The sequence below is a fragment of the Myxine glutinosa genome, chromosome 3 (assembly GCF_964187855.1).
Source record: "Myxine glutinosa chromosome 3, kmMyxGlut1.1, whole genome shotgun sequence".
NCBI classification, from domain to species: domain Eukaryota; kingdom Metazoa; phylum Chordata; class Myxini; order Myxiniformes; family Myxinidae; genus Myxine; species Myxine glutinosa.
In genome coordinates, this window is record NC_136263.1 from 125212093 (window position 1) to 125230867 (window position 18775).

The window sequence follows — 18775 nt, forward strand, 5'->3', positions numbered from 1 at the left end:
TGAAATGTGAAAAAAGGCAATTGCTTTTCGCTCTGAAATACGTGCGAACGCGTAACTGAGTTAATGGCGGCAAGCAACATCACGTGATCGTTCTGAGCGAATCAGCGTGCTGCTCTGCGACCGGTCAGATTCCGTGCATAATATTCCTCGCTGAAATGCGCTGAGGTAAAAATATGGTTAAAAAATATTATGAAATAAATTTTTAGGTCGGCCATGTTCTTACCAGGCTCAATGGCCATGTCTGTGCCAAATATCAAGTAGGTGAGCCTCTCCGTTTAGGAGTCTACCGGTAACATTACACACACACACACACACACACACACACACACACACACACACACACACACACACACACACACACACACACACACACACACACAAACTGTGTTTTATATATATATAGAAGATTGTGCTCGACTATTTCATCACATACTGTATAAGCTTCCTGGTTCAATGTCATCTTTGCTTGTTTTTGGCAGTTGATTGCAAGCTAATCTCAAGTCGCCAAGCAAGATGTCTTTGCACTGCGGGTACCTGTAAGCCTTTCCGAGTGAGGAAATGCCAGGTGAGATTACTGCTCGGAGTGTGTGTATCACTTTATTTTGTTTTCATTTATATAGTGTGCTCGGCTTCAATCACGTTTTCCTTTCAGCCCTTCCAAATGCTGCCTCACCACATCAATTACTCATTCGTATAAATATGCTGTTGCTGTCACATCCTAGTCTCACCTGGTTTAAGTTGTACAGCGAGATTCTGTGTATTTTCCTTCCTCGTTTGTGTGACCACGATTGACATTCCTTCCTCTTCGAGTGGCACCGAAGTGTTGCGGTCAAGCTTGGTGCTTGATAATTTCATCTTGCCTTCCACTTGCATTCATTGTTAGAGTTGGTACTTTCAGCTCCTACTATGACTATCATATACAGAGGCCGTTGAACTGGAAGAGGAACCCGTCACACCTACGCCATACTCAGACATGCCAGAAATCTTTTGATTAATGCATTTTGGCTTTTTGGCTTTTTATTTATTTGATATAAAGTTCACTCTATGTAAATAGGTGTGACATAAGCAGCTCCCAGTGAGTGGGGATATTATAAGCCGTACTAATATACACCTACTTGAGGTGAATTAACCTGTCCATAAGGACGCGTTCTTTGATAGGACAGTCAACCAGCTGTGCTTCTTTCTCACTTTGGAGGAGCCTCTCCCTCTTTCTTGCTTTATAATCTCGAGAAAGATCACTCTGTGGGACTTCCAAAATGATGTAAACCTCCCCAGAATGGTTGTTTACCCGTGCGCAGAATCTCCTCGGAATAGCGGGTCTTCAGGGAATGCGAACTGCTATCGTGCGTGCACGGTAAGGATCGTTAGCCAAAATGGCTCACAAAGCTTCTAAAAGAAGCCGAAAATACTTGGAAAAGTACCTTCGATAAAGTTGGGGTGTGTCCTCTGTGCAACAAATGCGTTGGAGGGAGACACCGTATTTGGTTTAGGTGCTTCTGAATACCGATGGCCACGCTTCTTCTGAATGTACCTTCTGAATACCAATGAGAGGACACAGAATGTACCTTCTAAAATTCTTCCGAATACCGATCTGAATACCAATCTGAAATCTGAATACCGATGGCCAGAATACCGATATCTGGGGCTTCTGAATACACAGGGTAAGTTTAAAACCAACTTTATAATGGTGATATTTAATATTAATCTTGTTGCAGTTGGGAGCGGGATGGGGGTGGGCGGAGGTGCGCAGATCTTTGCGGGCTGTTATGAATGTATTTTTTTCGATTCTGGTGTCGCAGGATAAATTGTACGAGATGTTGGCATCTACAGTAGTATTGCTGAAAGAAGGAGTGCATGCGTATATCTGCTTGCGTGTGCGCTGCTCCCTGGTATTAACAGGAAATGGTACAAACTCGACATGTCACATCCACCAATATTTCTCGTTTCTATATTTCTGAGTCCAATTTGCATTCAGGAACACAACAATTATGGTTAACCACTTTGAAATTGCCTTTCTTCATTTAAATGCTGAAAATTATGTTAAAAAGACGATTTGAAAATTATGTTAAAAAGACTATTTGAAAATTATGTTAAAAAGACGATTTGAAAATTATGTTAAAAAGACGATTTGAAAATTATGTTAAAAAGACTATTTGAAAATTATGTTAAAAAGACTATTTGAAAATTATGTTAAAAAGACTATTTGAAAATTATGTTAAAAAGACTACCTATTTGAATTACAGATTTTGTGCTAGCAATGGCAGGTTTAAAGTGCCCTCCTGCTAGTCGAACTGAGTCACTGTAAACGCACACTGCACGTTGACTAAGCGCTTCGTTAGCATTCATACGTCGTTGGAATACATGTGAATACCCTTGTTGACATGGAATACATGTGCTTTATGAAAACAAAAATACAGGACTTTATTTAAATTTAAACGATGTTCGCGACCAGAAAAAAAATAAAAATAGCAATAATCACTTGAACGGTTCATTTGCACCTCTTTCTTAATCCTTTGATTGTCTAAACAGACTGCAGACACACGACATGTCACACAAGGCCATATTAGATGGTTATAAATAGCTTTGACCCTTGTAAACATCCTTGACGCCCCCTGCCCCCCACCCCTCCCTCACACTGACATTGTTTTTACATGTTGATTCCATGCAAATATGTTTTGGTGATTTCTTTTGTTCCTTTTTATTAAAAAATTCCCATTTTTAGGTTTTATATATATAGATATTTTGCTTATGTGCTTTAGTCAAATTATTTAATTATTTGATCTTTTTACATCGATGCCTACTGGCATGTCTGCACTCAGCTCCTCTTCAACATAATCCCACCCTGATGAGGCAGTACTTAACATGAGGATGTCGGGTTTTTTTTTTTCCAATTTCCTCCGGAAAACATTTCCATAGATGTGCATTAATGAGCTTTGAGGTGTCGCAGTGAGGTGTTAGCAGCTTTGTGCTGGGGCTAAACAGCAAAAACTTGGATCAGGTCCAGCTCAGTAATTTTTGCATAAATTTACTGGGTCCCAGATCGGCTCGGAACTCGGATAAGTTTGCAATTATTATTTTTATTTTTAAGATGATCAACACTTGTGGAAGAGTTAGAATCAAGCGTATCTTAATCGATCGCATATTTTGACCAATGTGGGTACATTGCCTTGATCTAAGCTGCGTCGACAGGTACAGCTGGCCACAGTATTGGTCACATTACATTACAACAATGTCCTACGTAGAAAATGAAAGGGATTAATTAGTTACTCAATAGTGCAAAGTTTATTTCGTTTTCCTTTCTACAATAATCTATATGTAATTGGCTAATGCTGTCTGTCTGTCCCACCCTGAAACATGAAAGCACTCCTCGAGGAGAAAAAAAAAGTAAAAGTTGCTTCAACTGAATCCAAACATCCGGGAAATATATATATATTTTTTCCAATCAACAAAACAATTGAAACTGGGCAGTGTATAGGTAACAGACCAGTGCCTCATTCACTCCTTTTTTTTTTTTTTTTTTTTTTTTGTATACTGAATCGAGGCTCGTGAAAGAGCTAACATTTATTTCACAAACAAATCAACCAAACAAACAAAACACACAAAAAGAGGGAGCGGAAGACAAGATGGGGAGAGAAGGGGAAGCACACAACCACAACATTTGAGAGCAGGGAGAAGTGTGGGAGGGAGAGGGCTTGGGGGCAGGAGGTGTGGGAGGGGGAGGGTGGGGGGGAGAGGTATAAAACACAAGGGGACCGAAATTAGCGGGGGTAGAAAAGATCAAGGTTTTGGATGGGGGAGGATAAGAGATGGTGGTGAACAGCTGTTTTAAAGACCTGGAGGGTGCAGTGGGATTGAAGAGAGTGAGGGAGTTTGTTCCAGAGGCGGGAGAAAAGAGGAATGAAGGAGTGAAGGTGAGCAGAAAGTCTTGATTTTGGCAGTTTAACCATAAGAGGGTTGCAGGCAGATCTTGTGCGACATGTAGGAATATTTGGGGGACAGAGCCCAGAGAGGGCTGGGGGGGCAAGGCCAGAGAGGAGTCGGTAGAAGACGGAAAGACCACCAACCTGCCTGCGGTGAGTGAGTGAAAGGCCCTTGGAGTTAGCTTCATCGCGGGAGATTCCAATGATTCTGAACGCTTTGGTTTCAACAGCGTGAAGACGGGCTAGGTGTGAGGCAGGAGCACCAGACCAGAGGGGAGAGCAGTATTCCATAGAGCTGCGGATGAAAGCCTTGTATGTGGTGAGGAGCTCAGGTGTGCCAAGGAAGGACTTCGCACGACGGAGGATGCCCAGTCGGCGACTGGCTTTGGAGGCCAGATTTGAAATGTGGTTTTCCCAGGAAAGATCATGGCAAATAGTGAGACCCAAAAGCTTGAGTGACAGAACTTCTTGGAGAGGATTATTCAGAAAGTGGATGGGAGGGTTTTCCAGTCGGTCTTTTCGGAGAGACATCGTAAGAGTGTGAGATTTATCAGGATTGAAAGACATGTTCCATTTGTTTGCCCAGTCTGTGATTTTGTCCAGGTCTGCAGAGAGTGAGGAGGCTGCAGACTGCCGATCTGAGGGATGAGGAATGGAGCGACAGAGAGTAGAGTCGTCAGCAAAGAGATAGAGAGGATTTTCAAGAGAGTCAGAGAGATCATTGATGAAGACCAGAAAAAGCACAGGGCCCAGAATACTACCTTGGGGAACTCCATCCTGAACAGGAAGAGGAGATGAGAGAAACCCATTCAGGGCCACACGTTCACTACGACCAGAGAGGAAGTCCGCCAGCCATGCGTGGAGATTTCCATGGATACCAAAGGAGGAGAGTTTGGTGAGCAGAGCAGGGTGCCAGACCGTATCGAAGGAACGTGAAATGTCAAGGGAAACAGCTCTAATTTCCTGTTTGGCGTTGAGGACCTCCATCCATTGTTGAGAAAGCAGAAGCAGCATGTCTTGAGTAGAGTGACCAGGTCTGAAACCAAATTGATGATCAGAGATCAAGCCATTGGAGAAGAGGAAAGATTTCATATCTGAAGCAATGATGGATTCCATGACTTTGCTGATAATTGGGAGAAGGCTGATTGGTCTGTAGTTGCTGGGATCTGTTTTTGCACCTTTTTGTGCAAAGCGGTGATGTTGGCTGATTTCCAAGCAGATGGCAGATGACCTTAAGCAAAAGAGAGGGTGAAGAGAACAGAAAGAGGGAGTGAAAGAGCAGAAGAACATGATTTTAGAACCCGTGGGCTGATGCCGTCAGGACCAGTTGCAGAATCATAGTCGAGGGTTGACAGAAACTTTTCCACCTTGTCAGGAGGAAAGGACACAGAGTCCAGGAGCAGCTGGGTACGACTGGGTACGGTGGGTACAGAGAGGGATGGGTTTGGGACACAAGATTTAGAGGCAAACACAGAGTTGAGGCATTCAGCTTTTTCACGTGCGGAGTCAGCCGTTAAGCCGTTTGAGGTGAGGGAGGGGATGGAGGGGGAACAAACACCAGAAACAGATTTGACCAGACGCCACCAGGATTTGGAAGAGGGAGACAGATAAGAGAGTTCGGTCTTGAGAACGGAGAGATATTGTTTCCTGGCTCTCCTGAGGGTGGACACACACTTGTTTCGGGCTTTGTGAAAGGAAATGAGATTTCCTTCTGTTGGATTTGCTTTCCAGGAGACGAAAGCAAGTTGTTTCAGGGCAACAGCCTCACCACAAGATTCCGTGTACCATGGACGGGAGGAAGGGTATGACAACTGAAGACGAGATGGGATAAATCTGTGCATGAGAGAGAGCAATTTACTTTGAAAGAATTCCCAGGATGAGTTGATGTCAGAGGCGGTAGGGATGGGAGACCAGTCCAGATGATTGATGGCTGCTTGAAGACCGTGCCAGTTGGCCTGAGTGAAATGCCAGACTCGTCGACGCTGAGGAGGCTCTCTGAGAATGGTCAGAGAGATGTCCACTTTGACAAGCACATGATCAGATGAGCCGATTGGAGCAGAAGAAGAGCAGCAGACATTTTCAGGGAAGTTTGTCATAACCAAATCCAGAAGAGAAGATGCTCCGTTGACTGAGATCCGGGTCGGGAAATTGACAGATTGTGTCAGTCCCAGTGAGTCGCAGAAGTCCTTTGCTGAAGAGCCATGGCTGATGAGAGAGGTACCCACACCCAGCCAACTGGCATGGTGACAATTGAAATCACCACATATGAGGAAGAGAGAGTTGGGATGGGTAGATAGAAGTTGGTCCATATTATCAGACAGTGAGATGTAGATGGAGTCATCGCTGTTTGGTGGACGGTACAACACACATATGAACAAAAGGTGGGAGCGAAAGGGAAGCCGTAGCCAAAGGTATTCCTGGGGGTGAGGTGGAGAGAGGGCAGTGGAGGGCGAGTGAGGAAGATAATTTTTTATAAAGATAGCAACCCCACCTCCAGGACGAGGCTCAGGTCTATCATACCATCAGGTCTACTCCTGAAAAAATATATATATTTATTTCCTGTTAATATATAACCTCCCATTTTTTTAGCTTTCAACGAGCTCAAGAATATAAGGCTTCTTCTTTTTTATTCCTCTGCAGACTAAGTCGCCGGAGGCATAATATTTTCAGGTTGTCTGTCCGTGCGTGCCTCTGTCCATCCGTCTGTCCATGATAGGTTTTCGTTATTGCGATAACTTGAGAATGGCTGAAGAGATTTAAGTCAAACTTGATACAGGTATGTGTAATGATGTAAAGATTAAATGATTAGATTTTGTGGTCACAAGGTCAAAGGTCAGAGGTCATGTTCGGTAAAAATCCTATTACCGTTATAACTTGTGAACCAGTGTTGGGATTTTGACCAATGTTGGTAGAAGTATATGTATTTTATGCAAAGATGAGCTGATTTGATTTTGGGGTCAAGAGGTCAAAGGTCAAGGTCTGTATTCGGTTTTCGTTACAGCGATAACATAAGAACGGCTGAAGGGAACCAAGTCAAACTTGGTGCAAGTGTGAATAATGATGCAACGATGAACTGATTAGATTATGGGGTCAAGAGATTGAAGGTCAAGAGATTAAATTTCTGTTACCGAGTTAACTTGTGAACCACACAACCAGTGATGAGATTTTGACCAAACCTGGTATAAGTATAATATATATTATGATGCAAAGATGAACTGATTATATTTCGGCATCAAGAGGTCAAAGGTTAGACGTCAGGTAAAAGGTTAGACGTCAGGGTCGAGTCAGGTAAAAATGTGATCCTTGAGAACATCTGAAAGGATTTAAATCAAACTTGGTGCATGTATGTACAATGATGTAATATGGGTGGAGGCATATATATCGGTCGACATCGCAACGTCAAAGAGTGCCATTCTAGTTCTCTCTTTTTTCATAGTGTGGGAATTTTTTTATATTGTTGTCAATGCATATATAAAAGTAGCCGAGTTTCGCCATCACAGTTTATTCTAATGGGTTTCTTCTCCCATAGAATAATAAAAATGGTACCGTTCAAAAGGTGATAATTTGTATACTTGGTTGGAAAACTAATAAATGATTTACTTGGAGCAAAGATTTGTTTGTTTAATCACAAACTTACCTGTTTGAAAAGCTTCTTTCAGACTTTGAAGAATATGCATCGCTAATGGTTCCATCACGCAGTGGTTCGAACAGGAACATTTATTGTTCTACCAAAGGAGGAGCCTTTTAGAAGTACACGAAAAGATCTCACAAACAACAACAACCGCAGCCATGCCAACAACTATGTTATAAAAAACATAAATCATTTTTCATGCGTTTTATTTCATTTTACATCCTCCATGACACTCACAGATACACGTGCAATATGTCTGTGAAGGACAACTTGCTGCTTTTTTATTAAACCCGTCGACTCAACGACATGAAAGTGTAGGTAAGACTTGCTTGTTATCTCTGCAGACCTCCTACTGGAGATATTGGTTCACGAGTTATCAAACAGAGTGACCACTATATTCGTCATGGGTGTGCGTCTGTCTGTCTGTCTGTCCGCAGCATAACTACTCGATGATATCATCCGATCTTGTTGAAACTTTGGTGGGAGGTTGATATCATGATATCGTTGTGTCCTGCCTTGAGGGGGCGTAATAGAGTGGGCGTATTGCGCCCATTGTGGGCTGAGCCACACCCAAAAAGATGTCTTTTTAGGGGGTAATCGATTTCAAGCTACATCTCCGAGGGGTTTGGTGGAATCTGACAGGGGTTTCGGTGTTTGGTTAGGCCAATGTCATGTGTCTAGCCCCACGGAGCTCGATTTTTCATTTTTGCCCCAAGGTCAAGGTCACAAGGTCACGAAATTTAGAAAAGTCGATTTTTGATGGTTTTATTACATTGTTCGCTTCCTGATCAGGTGAAATGTCATACATGATCTTATATTATCGCATACATCATGAAATACAAGTTTTCCAAAAAATTTCAGAAGATTCGACCTTTGACCCTTGAAGGTCACAAAGGTCAAATTTTCAAAGAAGTCGGAATCAAACCGAATTTTCGGTATTGTGTAGCTAACTAACCTCATAACTGATTATACATTATTTTCTATCTCATTTCAAGGTCAGTAACCTTCGTTTTGACATTTCAAGGTCACAAAGGTCAAATTTTCAAAGTTGGCGGAATCGAACCTAATTTTCGGTATTGTGAAGCTAACTAGTCTCATAACAGATAATACATTCCTATTTATATATTTTCAATGTCGGTTTTGACCTTTGTCATTGAATACCGCACGCTCGTGAACCATCGTCGTCTCCTGACTTGTTGTTTTTCAATTCTTATTCTAATGAAGTGTGACTCACATTGACTAATCAAATGTAAACGCTATCTCTACTTGACCATGCCCATGCAGCACTTACAATGCCTGTGCCCATGGTTAACGCTAGACAGGTAACAGTTAGTGTTCATTTATGATAGCATTTTGCTATGAACATCACAAAGAGCACAAATCCGATTCATATAATAAGGCACATTTATACTGCACACACTTACAAAATACTGCAATGACGACATTTCATGTGACAAAAATATCCGAGTTGACAGGCAAACCCGGCGTGACTCGGACTTCGCTCGGAAGCGCAAATCGCTGAGTTTGAGCTTGGGAACACGCTTCAGGTACAACACAATAGCACCAGTAAGAGGAGTTTTGGTAGCAAAGTGACCTGGTTATACCGGGAACCGGGAACGTTGCTTCTTCTTGGCTAATACTGGACATATTAGCAGGCTGCTCATTTTTTCTCATCAAAGAACATTTTGTACACAAAATGTTATAAGAGGACAAAGGTTAGGACGCTGTTATAATAGGACGTTGTTATAATAAAAGTGTTATAATAGGACGCTATTCTACAAGGCTACTTACCTCGTAGAATAGCGAGAGGACAAAGGGTGAAGTGGCTAAGTAGACACCTTCTCCTGTGATGCTACCTTGTATTCCAACAAGAAAGAACAAAATAAAAGTATGATTGCTACGTCCTCTGGAAAACGTAAAAGGTGGAGGGTTGTCCTCGGTGGCTATCGAGTTGAAGATTACATGACATACATTATATTGGATTGGCACACTGATTTATCAGTCAGAAATGAACCACCTTTAGAGGCCATTTTTCCCCACAGAGCAGGGGTTGGCCTTTTTCGGGCACCATGGTCCCCTTTTTGAAGCAATGTTTTATGCCCTTCCTGCCACCAACCCTGTTAGTCGACACACAGGGAATTACCAGTGAACTGGTACTCAATTTGCCGACCTCGGAAGGATGACAGGCTGAGTCAACCCCCCTGGTGTTAATTTAGCGATCGACCGGGATTCGAACCCAGGATCCTCGGATCCCAAGCCAACAACCTAACCGCTAAGCCAACAACCTAACCACAAAGCCAACACCCTAACCGCTAAGCCAGCATCCTAACCGCTAAGCCAGCATCCTAACCGCTAAGCCAACACCCTAACCGCTAAGCCAACACCCTAACCGCTAAGCCAACACCCTAACTTCTAAGCCAGCACCCTAACCGCTAAGCCAGCATCCTAACCGCTAAGCCAGCACCCTAACCACTAAGCCAACACCCTAACCGGTAAGCCAACACCCTAACCGCTAAGCCAACACCCTAACCGCTAAGCCAACACCCGAACCGCTAAGCCAACACCCTAACCACTAAGCCAACACCCTAACCGCTAAGCCAACACCCTAACCGCTAAGCCAACACCCTAACCGCTAAGCCAACACCCTAACCGCTAAGCCAACACCCTAACCGCTAAGCCAACACCCTAACCGCTAAGCCAACACCCTAACCGCTAAGCCAACACCCTAACCGCTAAGCCAACACCCTAACCGCTAAGCCAACACCCTAACCGCTACGCCAACACCCTAACCGCTACGCCAACACCCTAACCGCTAAGCCAGCACCCTAACCGCTAAGCGAACACCCTAACCGCTAAGCCAACACCCTAACCGCTAAGCCAACACCCTAACCGCTAAGCCAACACCCTAACCGCTAAGCCAACACCCTAACCGCTAAGCCAACACCCTACCCGCTAAGCCAACACCCTAACCGCTAAGCCAACACCCTAACCGCTAAGCCAACACCCTAACCGCTAAGCCAACACCCTAACCGCTAAGCCAGCACCCTAACCGCTAAGCCAGCACCCTAACCGCTAAGCCAGCACCCTAACCGCTAAGCCAACACCCTAATCGCTAAGCCAACACCCTAACCGTGAAGCCAACACCCTAACCGCTAAGCCAACACCCTAACCGCTAAGCCAGCACCCTAACCGCTAAGCCAGCACCCTAACCGCTAAGCCAACACCCTAACCGCTAAGCCAGCACCCTAACCGCTAAGCCAACACCCTAACCGCTAAGCCAGCACCCTAACCGCTAAGCCAACACCCTAACCGCTAAGCCAACACCCTAACCGCTAAGCCAACACCCTAACCGCTAAGCCAGCACCCTAACCACTAAGCCAGCACCCTAACCGCTAAGCCAGCACCCTAACCGCTAAGCCAGCACCCTAACCGCTAAGCCAGCACCCTAACCGCTAAGCCAGCACCCTAACCGCTAAGCCAGCGAACCCAGGATCCTCGGATCCCAAGCCGGCACCCTAATCGCTAAGCCAACACAGTAACCGCTAAGCCAACGAACCCAGGATCCAAGGATCCCAAGGCGGCACCCTAACCGCTAAGCGAACACCCTAACCGCTAATCCAACGAACCCAGGATCCAAGGATCCCAAGCCAACACCCTAACCGATAAGCCAACACCCTAACCGCTACGCCAACACCCTAACCGCTAAGCCAGCACCCTAACCGCTAAGCGAACACCCTAACCGCTAAGCCAACACCCTAACCGCTAAGCCAACACCCTAACCGCTAAGCCAACACCCTAACCACTAAGCCAACACCCTAACCGCTAAGCCAACACCCTAACCACTAAGCCAACACCCTAACCGCTAAGCCAACACCCTAACCGCTAAGCCAGCACCCTAACCGCTAAGCCAGCACCCTAATCGCTAAGCCAGCACCCTAACCGCTAAGCCAACACCCTAACCGCTAAGCCAGCACCCTAACCGCTAAGCCAACACCCTAACCGCTAAGCCAGCACCCTAACCGCTAAGCCAACACCCTAACCGCTAAGCCAACACCCTAATCGCTAAGCCAGCACCCTAACCGCTAAGCCAACACCCTAACCGCTAAGCCAGCACCCTAACCGCTAAGCCAACACCCTAACCGCTGAGCCAACACCCTAACCGTCAAGCCAGCGAACCCAGGATCCTCGGATCCTAAGCCGGCACCCTAATCGCTAAGCCAACACAGTAACCGCTAAGCCAACGAACCCAGGATCCAAGGATCCCAAGCCAACACCCTAACCGCTAAGCCAACACCCTAAGCGCTAAGCCAACACCCTAACTGCTAAGCTAACACCCTAACTGCTAAGCCAACACCCTAACCGCTAAGCCAGCACCCTAACCGCTAAGCCAGCACCCTAACCGCTAAGCCAACACCCTAATCGCTAAGCCAGCACCCTAACCGCTAAGCGAACACCCTAACTGCTAAGCCAACACCCTAACCGCTAAGCCAGCACCCTAACCGCTAAGCCAACACCCTAATCGCTAAGCCAACACCCTAACCGCTAAGCCAACACCCTAACCGCTAATCCAGCACCCTAACCGCTAAGCCAACACCCTAATCGCTAAGCCAACACCCTAATCGCTAAGCCAGCACCCTAACCGCTAAGCCAACACCCTAACCGCTAAGCCAGCACCCTAACCGCTAAGCCAGCACCCTAACCGCTAAGCCAGCACCCTAACCGCTAAGCCAGCACCCTAACCGCTAAGCCAGCACCCTAACCGCTAAGCCAGCACCCTAACCGCTAAGCCAACACCCTAATCGCTAAGCCAGCACCCTAACCGCTAAGCCAACACCCTAACCGCTAAGCCAGCACCCTAACCGCTAAGCCAACACCCTAACCGCTAAGCCAACACCCTAACCGCTAAGCCAGCACCCTAACCGCTAAGCCAGCACCCTAACCGCTAAGCCAGCACCCTAACCGCTAAGCCAGCACCCTAACCGCCAAGCCAGCGAACCCAGGATCCTCGGATCCTAAGCCGGCACCCTAATCGCTAAGCCAAAACAGTAACCGCTAAGCCAACGAACCCAGGATCCAAGGATCCCAAGCCAACACCCTAACCGCTAAGCCAACACCCTAACCGCTAAGCCAGCACCCTAACCGCTAAGCCAGCACCATAACCGCTAAGCCAGCACCCTAACCGCTAAGCCAGCACCCTAACCGCTAAGCCAGCACCCTAACCGCTAAGCCAGCACCCGAACCGCTAAGCCAGCACCCTAACCGCTAAGCCAGCGAACCCAGGATCCCAAGGCGGCACCCTAACCGCTAAGCGAACACCCTAACCGCTAAGCCAACGAACCCAGGATCCAAGGATCCCAAGCCAACACCCTAACCGCTAAGCCAACACCCTAACCGCTACGCCAACACCCTAACCGCTACGCCAGCACCCTAACCGCTAAGCCAGCACCCTAACCGCTAAGCGAACACCCTAACTGCTAAGCCAACACCCTAACCGCTAAGCCAACACCCTAACCGCTAAGCCAACACCCTAACCGCTAAGCCAACACCCTAACCGCTAAGCCAGCACCCTAACCGCTAAGCCAACACCCTAACCACTAAGCCAACACCCTAATCGCTAAGCCAGCACCCTAACCGCTAAGCCAACACCCTAACCGCTAAGCCAGCACCCTAACCGCTAAGCCAACACCCTAACCGCTAAGCCAACACCCTAACCGCTAAGCCAGCACCCTAACCGCTAAGCCAGCACCCTAACCGCTAAGCCAGCACCCTAACCGCTAAGCCAGCACCCTAACCGCCAAGCCAGCGAACCCAGGATCCTCGGATCCTAAGCCGGCACCCTAATCGCTAAGCCAACACAGTAACCGCTAAGCCAACGAACCCAGGATCCAAGGATCCCAAGCCAACACCCTAACCGCTAAGCCAACACCCTAAGCACTAAGCCAACACCCTAACTGCTAAGCTAACACCCTAACTGCTAAGCCAACACCCTAACCGCCAAGCCAACACCCTAACCGCTAAGACAGCACCCTAACCGCTAAGCCAGCACCCTAACTGCTAAGCCAACACCCTAATCGCTAAGCCAGCACCCTAACCGCTAAGCCAACACCCTAACCGCTAAGCCAACACCCTAACCGCTAAGCCAACACCCTAACCGCTAAGCCAGCACCCTAACCGCTAAGCCAGCACCCTAACCGCTAAGCCAGCACCCTAACCGCTAAGCCAACACCCTAACCGCTAAGCCAACACCCTAACCGCTAAGCCAGCACCCTAACCGCTAAGCCAACACCCTAATCGCTAAGCCAGCACCCTAACCGCTAAGCCAACACCCTAACCGCTAAGCCAGCACCCTAACCGCTAAGCCAACACCCTAACCGCTAAGCCAGCACCCTAACCGCTAAGCCAGCACCCTAACCGCTAAGCCAGCACCCTAACCGCTAAGCCAGCACCCTAACCGCTAAGCCAACACCCTAATCGCTAAGCCAGCACCCTAACCGCTAAGCCAACACCCTAACCGCTAAGCTAGCACCCTAACCGCTAAGCCAACACCCTAACCGCTAAGCCAGCACCCTAACCGCTAAGCCAACACCCTAACCGCTAAGCCAACACCCTAACCGCTAAGCCAGCACCCTAACCGCTAAGCCAGCACCCTAACCGCTAAGCCAGCACCCTAACCGCTAAGCCAGCACCCTAACCGCCAAGCCAGCGAACCCAGGATCCTCGGATCCTAAGCCGGCACCCTAATCGCTAAGCCAGCACAGTAACCGCTAAGCCAACGAACCCAGGATCCAAGGATCCCAAGCCAACACCCTAACCGCTAAGCCAACACCCTAACCGCTAAGCTAACACCCTAACTGCTAAGCGAGCATCCTAATCGCTAAGCCAACACCAGGCTTTTATCATTCAGAAAAGGTGAGACTATAAACCTTTTATTGATACACGTGTAAATATTCCTGGATTACGCACAACAACGTTATGAGGGGGGTATCGGTTCCTGCATTTCAGTCATGTGAAAAGAACATTTCAACTTCTCGCTCATGAGCAGAAACGAGCGACCACCAATGACGAACTAGTATTGCAAGTTTGTTGTTTTACGTGTTGCATTCGGCAACGATAAGATGCACTTCATTGGGCTAGCAGGACAGCTTCGAGGCACGTGGACTCGTCTCAGCTGTTTAGTCTGGGTTTAAATCTAGGCCCAAGCTTTTAACTGCCGCCCTGGTGTTTAACGTGCAGGGCGAGCCATCAATGCCGTGCATGGGGATGACGCTATGCTCGGTGTTCTGTCTGCCGGTGTCAGGTTGGTGGACGTTGAAGATCTCACGGTGTCTTTCACGAAGTGGAGGCGAGTTATCGCCGGCACCCTGAACAATTTGCAAATTGCTGCCCTAATTTTCAGTGGGACCATCGAAATGTCACCGGACCTCAGTCGTGACGCAACCAGATTGCTGAATTCAGAATTGAATTTTAGTGCAACAAGTAACAACAATTGCACTTCACGTACAATTGGCACCCATTTTGATTTGGTTGAACTTGCACGAACTTGTTTGTCGAATTTTATTATTTCAGTTGCTGATGAGGTGCTTGGTGCATTTGCATGTTATGTTATGATTGTTCACACATGTGAAGTATGAATATTTTAGCGTGTTGATACTTTTCGTTCACTTTTCGAAAATTCACTTTTCGTCATCGATTGATTGCGCCTCCGTTTGGACGTTGTTCGACAGGTTGCATGTTCACAACTTTCGAGACCACCCGAGGAGAGAAAGCGCAAACACGTCACGACCTTGGAAAATGACGCGAGGTTTCAGGACCTTCTGAAACAAACAAAAGAAAATCGAGGTGAGGGCGCACGATGTCTGAAGGTTCATTTTGTCGAGGAAATTTCTTGACAGAATCTTGTTCGTGTTGTTGCAGCAAAACACAAAACATGCTGCATTTGCACAACGCAAGACTTTTAAGTAAGATTTGCACTTCCCATTGCACAATCAAAAGTGAAATCTAAGCAATGGGTTGAGCGAGTAGTTGGTGATGGTCGTCTTTATTTGTTTGTATACTTTTCTTTGAAGGGTAACTCAAGGGTGACTTTGTTGAAGGATGGCTGAAGGATTTTTCCTTTGTCTTCAGATGAAAAAAACATAATAAAATTCCAATAGACAGGAACGAGCACTTGTGTACAGATTTGATACAAAGAAGGAGGGGTTACTTGGATGTGTTACTTCGATTGGAAACTGAGAGGGAGGGGTTACTTGGATGCGTTACTTGGATTTGAAACTGAGAGGGAGGGGGTTACTTGGATGCGTTACTTGGATTTGAAACTGAGAGGGAGGGGGTTACTTGGATGTGTTACTTCGATTGGAAACTGAGAGGGAGGGGTTACTTGGATGCGTTACTTGGATTTGAAACTGAGAGGGAGGGGGTTACTTGGATGCGTTACTTGGATTTGAAACTGAGAGGGAGGGGTTACTTGGATGCGTTACTTGGATTTGAAACTGAGAGGGAGGGGGTTACTTGGATGCGTTACTTGGATTTGAAACTGAGAGGGAGGGGGTTACTTGGATGCGTTACTTGGATTTGAAACTGAGAGGGAGGGGTTACTTGGATGCGTTACTTGGATTTGAAACTGAGAGGGAGGGGGTTACTTGGATGTGTTACTTGGATTTGAAACTGAGAGGGAGGGGTTACTTGGATGCGTTACTTGGATTTGAAACTGACAGGGAGGGGGTTACTTGGATGCGTTACTTGGATTTGAAACTGAGAGGGAGGGGGTTACTTGGATGTGTTACTTGGATTGGAACCTGAGACGGAGGGGTTACTTGGATGTGTTACTTGGATTTGAAACTGAGAGGGAGGGGGTTACTTGGATGCGTTACTTGGATTGGAAACTGAGAGGGAGGGGTTACTTGGATGCGTTACTTGGATTTGAAACTGAGAGGGAGGGGGTTACTTGGATGCGTTACTTGGATTTGAAACTGAGAGGGAGGGGTTACTTGGATGCGTTACTTGGATTTGAAACTGAGAGGGAGGGGGTTACTTGGATGTGTTACTTGGATTTGAAACTGAGAGGGAGGGGTTACTTGGATGCGTTACTTGGATTTGAAACTGAGAGGGAGGGGGTTACTTGGATGCGTTACTTGGATTTGAAACTGAGAGGGAGGGGGTTACTTGGATGTGTTACTTGGATTGGAACCTGAGACGGAGGGGTTACTTGGATGTGTTACTTGGATTTGAAACTGAGAGGGAGGGGTTACTTGGATGTGTTACTTGGATTGGAACCTGAGACGGAGGGGTTACTTGGATTAGATATTGGGATGGAGTTGTTATTTGGATTAGATATTGGGATGGAGTGGTTACTTGGATTAGATATTGGGATGGAGTGGTTACTTGGATTAGATATTGGGATGGAGTGGTTACTTGGATTAGATATTGGGATGGAGTGGTTACTTGGATTAGATATTGGGATGGAGTGGTTATTTGGATTCGATATTGGGATGGAGTGATTACTTGGATGAGATATTGGGATGGAGTGGTTATTTGGATTCGATATTGGGATGGAGTGATTACTTGGCTGCATTACTTGGATTAGATATTCGGATGGAGTGGTTACTTGGATTAGATATTGGGATGGAGTGGTTACTTGGATTATATATTGAGATGGAGTGGTTACTTGGATTAGATATTGAGATGGAGTGGTTACTTGGATTAGATATTGGGATGGAGTGGTTACTTGGATTAGATATTGGGATGGAGTGGTTACTTGGATTAGATATTGGGATGGAGTGGTTACTTGGATTAGATATTGGGATGGAGTGATTACTTGGATTAGATATTGGGATGGAGTGGTTACTTGGATTAGATATTGGGATGGAGTGGTTACTTGGATTAGATATTGGGATGGAGTGGTTACTTGGATTAGATATTGGGATGGAGTGGTTACTTGGATTAGATATTGGGATGGAGTGGTTATTTGGATTAGATATTGGGATGGAGTGGTTACTTGGATTAGATATTGGGATGGAGTGGTTACTTGGATTAGATATTGGGATGGAGTTGTTATTTGGATTAGATATTGGGATGGAGTGGTTATTTGGATTCGATATTGGGATGGAGTGGTTATTTGGATTAGATATTGGGATGGAGTGGTTATTTGTATTAGATATTGGGATGGAGTGATTATTTGGATTAGATATTGGGATGGAGTGGTTACTTGGCTGCATTGCTTGGATTAGATATTGGATGGAGTGGTTACTTGGCTCCATTACTTGGATTAGAATTTGGGATGGAGTGGTTACTTGGCTGCATTAGTTGGATTAGATATTGGGGTGCAGTGGTTACTTGGATTAGATATTGGGATGGAGTGGTGTTTTGGATTAGTTATTGGGATGGAGTGGTTACTTGGCTGCATTGCTTGGATTAGATATCGGGATGGAGTGGTTACTTGGCTGCATTACTTGGATTAGATATTGGGATGGAGTGGTTACTTGGCTGCATTAGTTGGATTAGATATTGGGGTGCAGTGGTTACTTGGATTAGATATTGGGATGGAGTGGTGTTTTGGATTAGATATTAGGATGGAGTATTTACTTGGCTGCGTTACTTCGATTAGATATTGGGATGGAGTGGTTACTTGGATTAGATATTGGGATGGAGTGGTTACTTGGATTAGATATTGAGATGGAGTGGTTACTTGGATTAGATATTGGGATGGAGTGGTTCCTTGGATTAGATATTGGGATGGAGTGGTTACTTGGATTAGATATTGGGATGGAGTGGTTACTTGGATTAGATGTTGGGATGGAGTGTTTATTTGGATTAGATATTGGGATGGAGTGGTTACTTGGATTAGATATTAGGATGGAGTGGTTACTTGGATTAGATATTGGGATGGAGTGGTCATTTGGATTCGATATTGGGATGGAGTGATTACTTGGCTGCGTTACTTGGATTTGATATTGGGATGGAGTGGTTCCTTGGATTAGATATTTGGATGGAGTGGTTATTTGGATTAGATATTGGGATGGAGTGTTTACATGGATTAGATATTGGGATGGAGTGGTTACTTGGATTAGATATTGGGATGGAGTGGTTACTTGGATTAGATATTGGGATGGAGTGGTTACTTGGATTAGATATTGGGATGGAGTGGTTATTTGGATTAGATTTTGGGATGGAGTGGTTACTTGGCTGCATTACTTGGATTAGATATTGGGATGGAGTGGTTACTTGG

General features: G+C 46.0%; 1 protein-coding gene across 2 annotated transcripts in view; it reads left to right on the forward strand.

Moving 5' to 3' along the window:
* LOC137423221 (uncharacterized) overlaps positions 1-18775 on the forward strand; it is a 74269-nt gene that overhangs the window by 17130 nt on the left and 38364 nt on the right. For both annotated transcript variants that reach the window (XM_068110137.2, XM_068110138.2), the window contains exons 4-5: positions 480-565; positions 15276-15390. In XM_068110137.2, coding sequence (XP_067966238.2) covers positions 480-565; positions 15276-15390 — 201 coding nt within the window. The remainder of the gene's footprint in view (positions 1-479; positions 566-15275; positions 15391-18775) is intronic.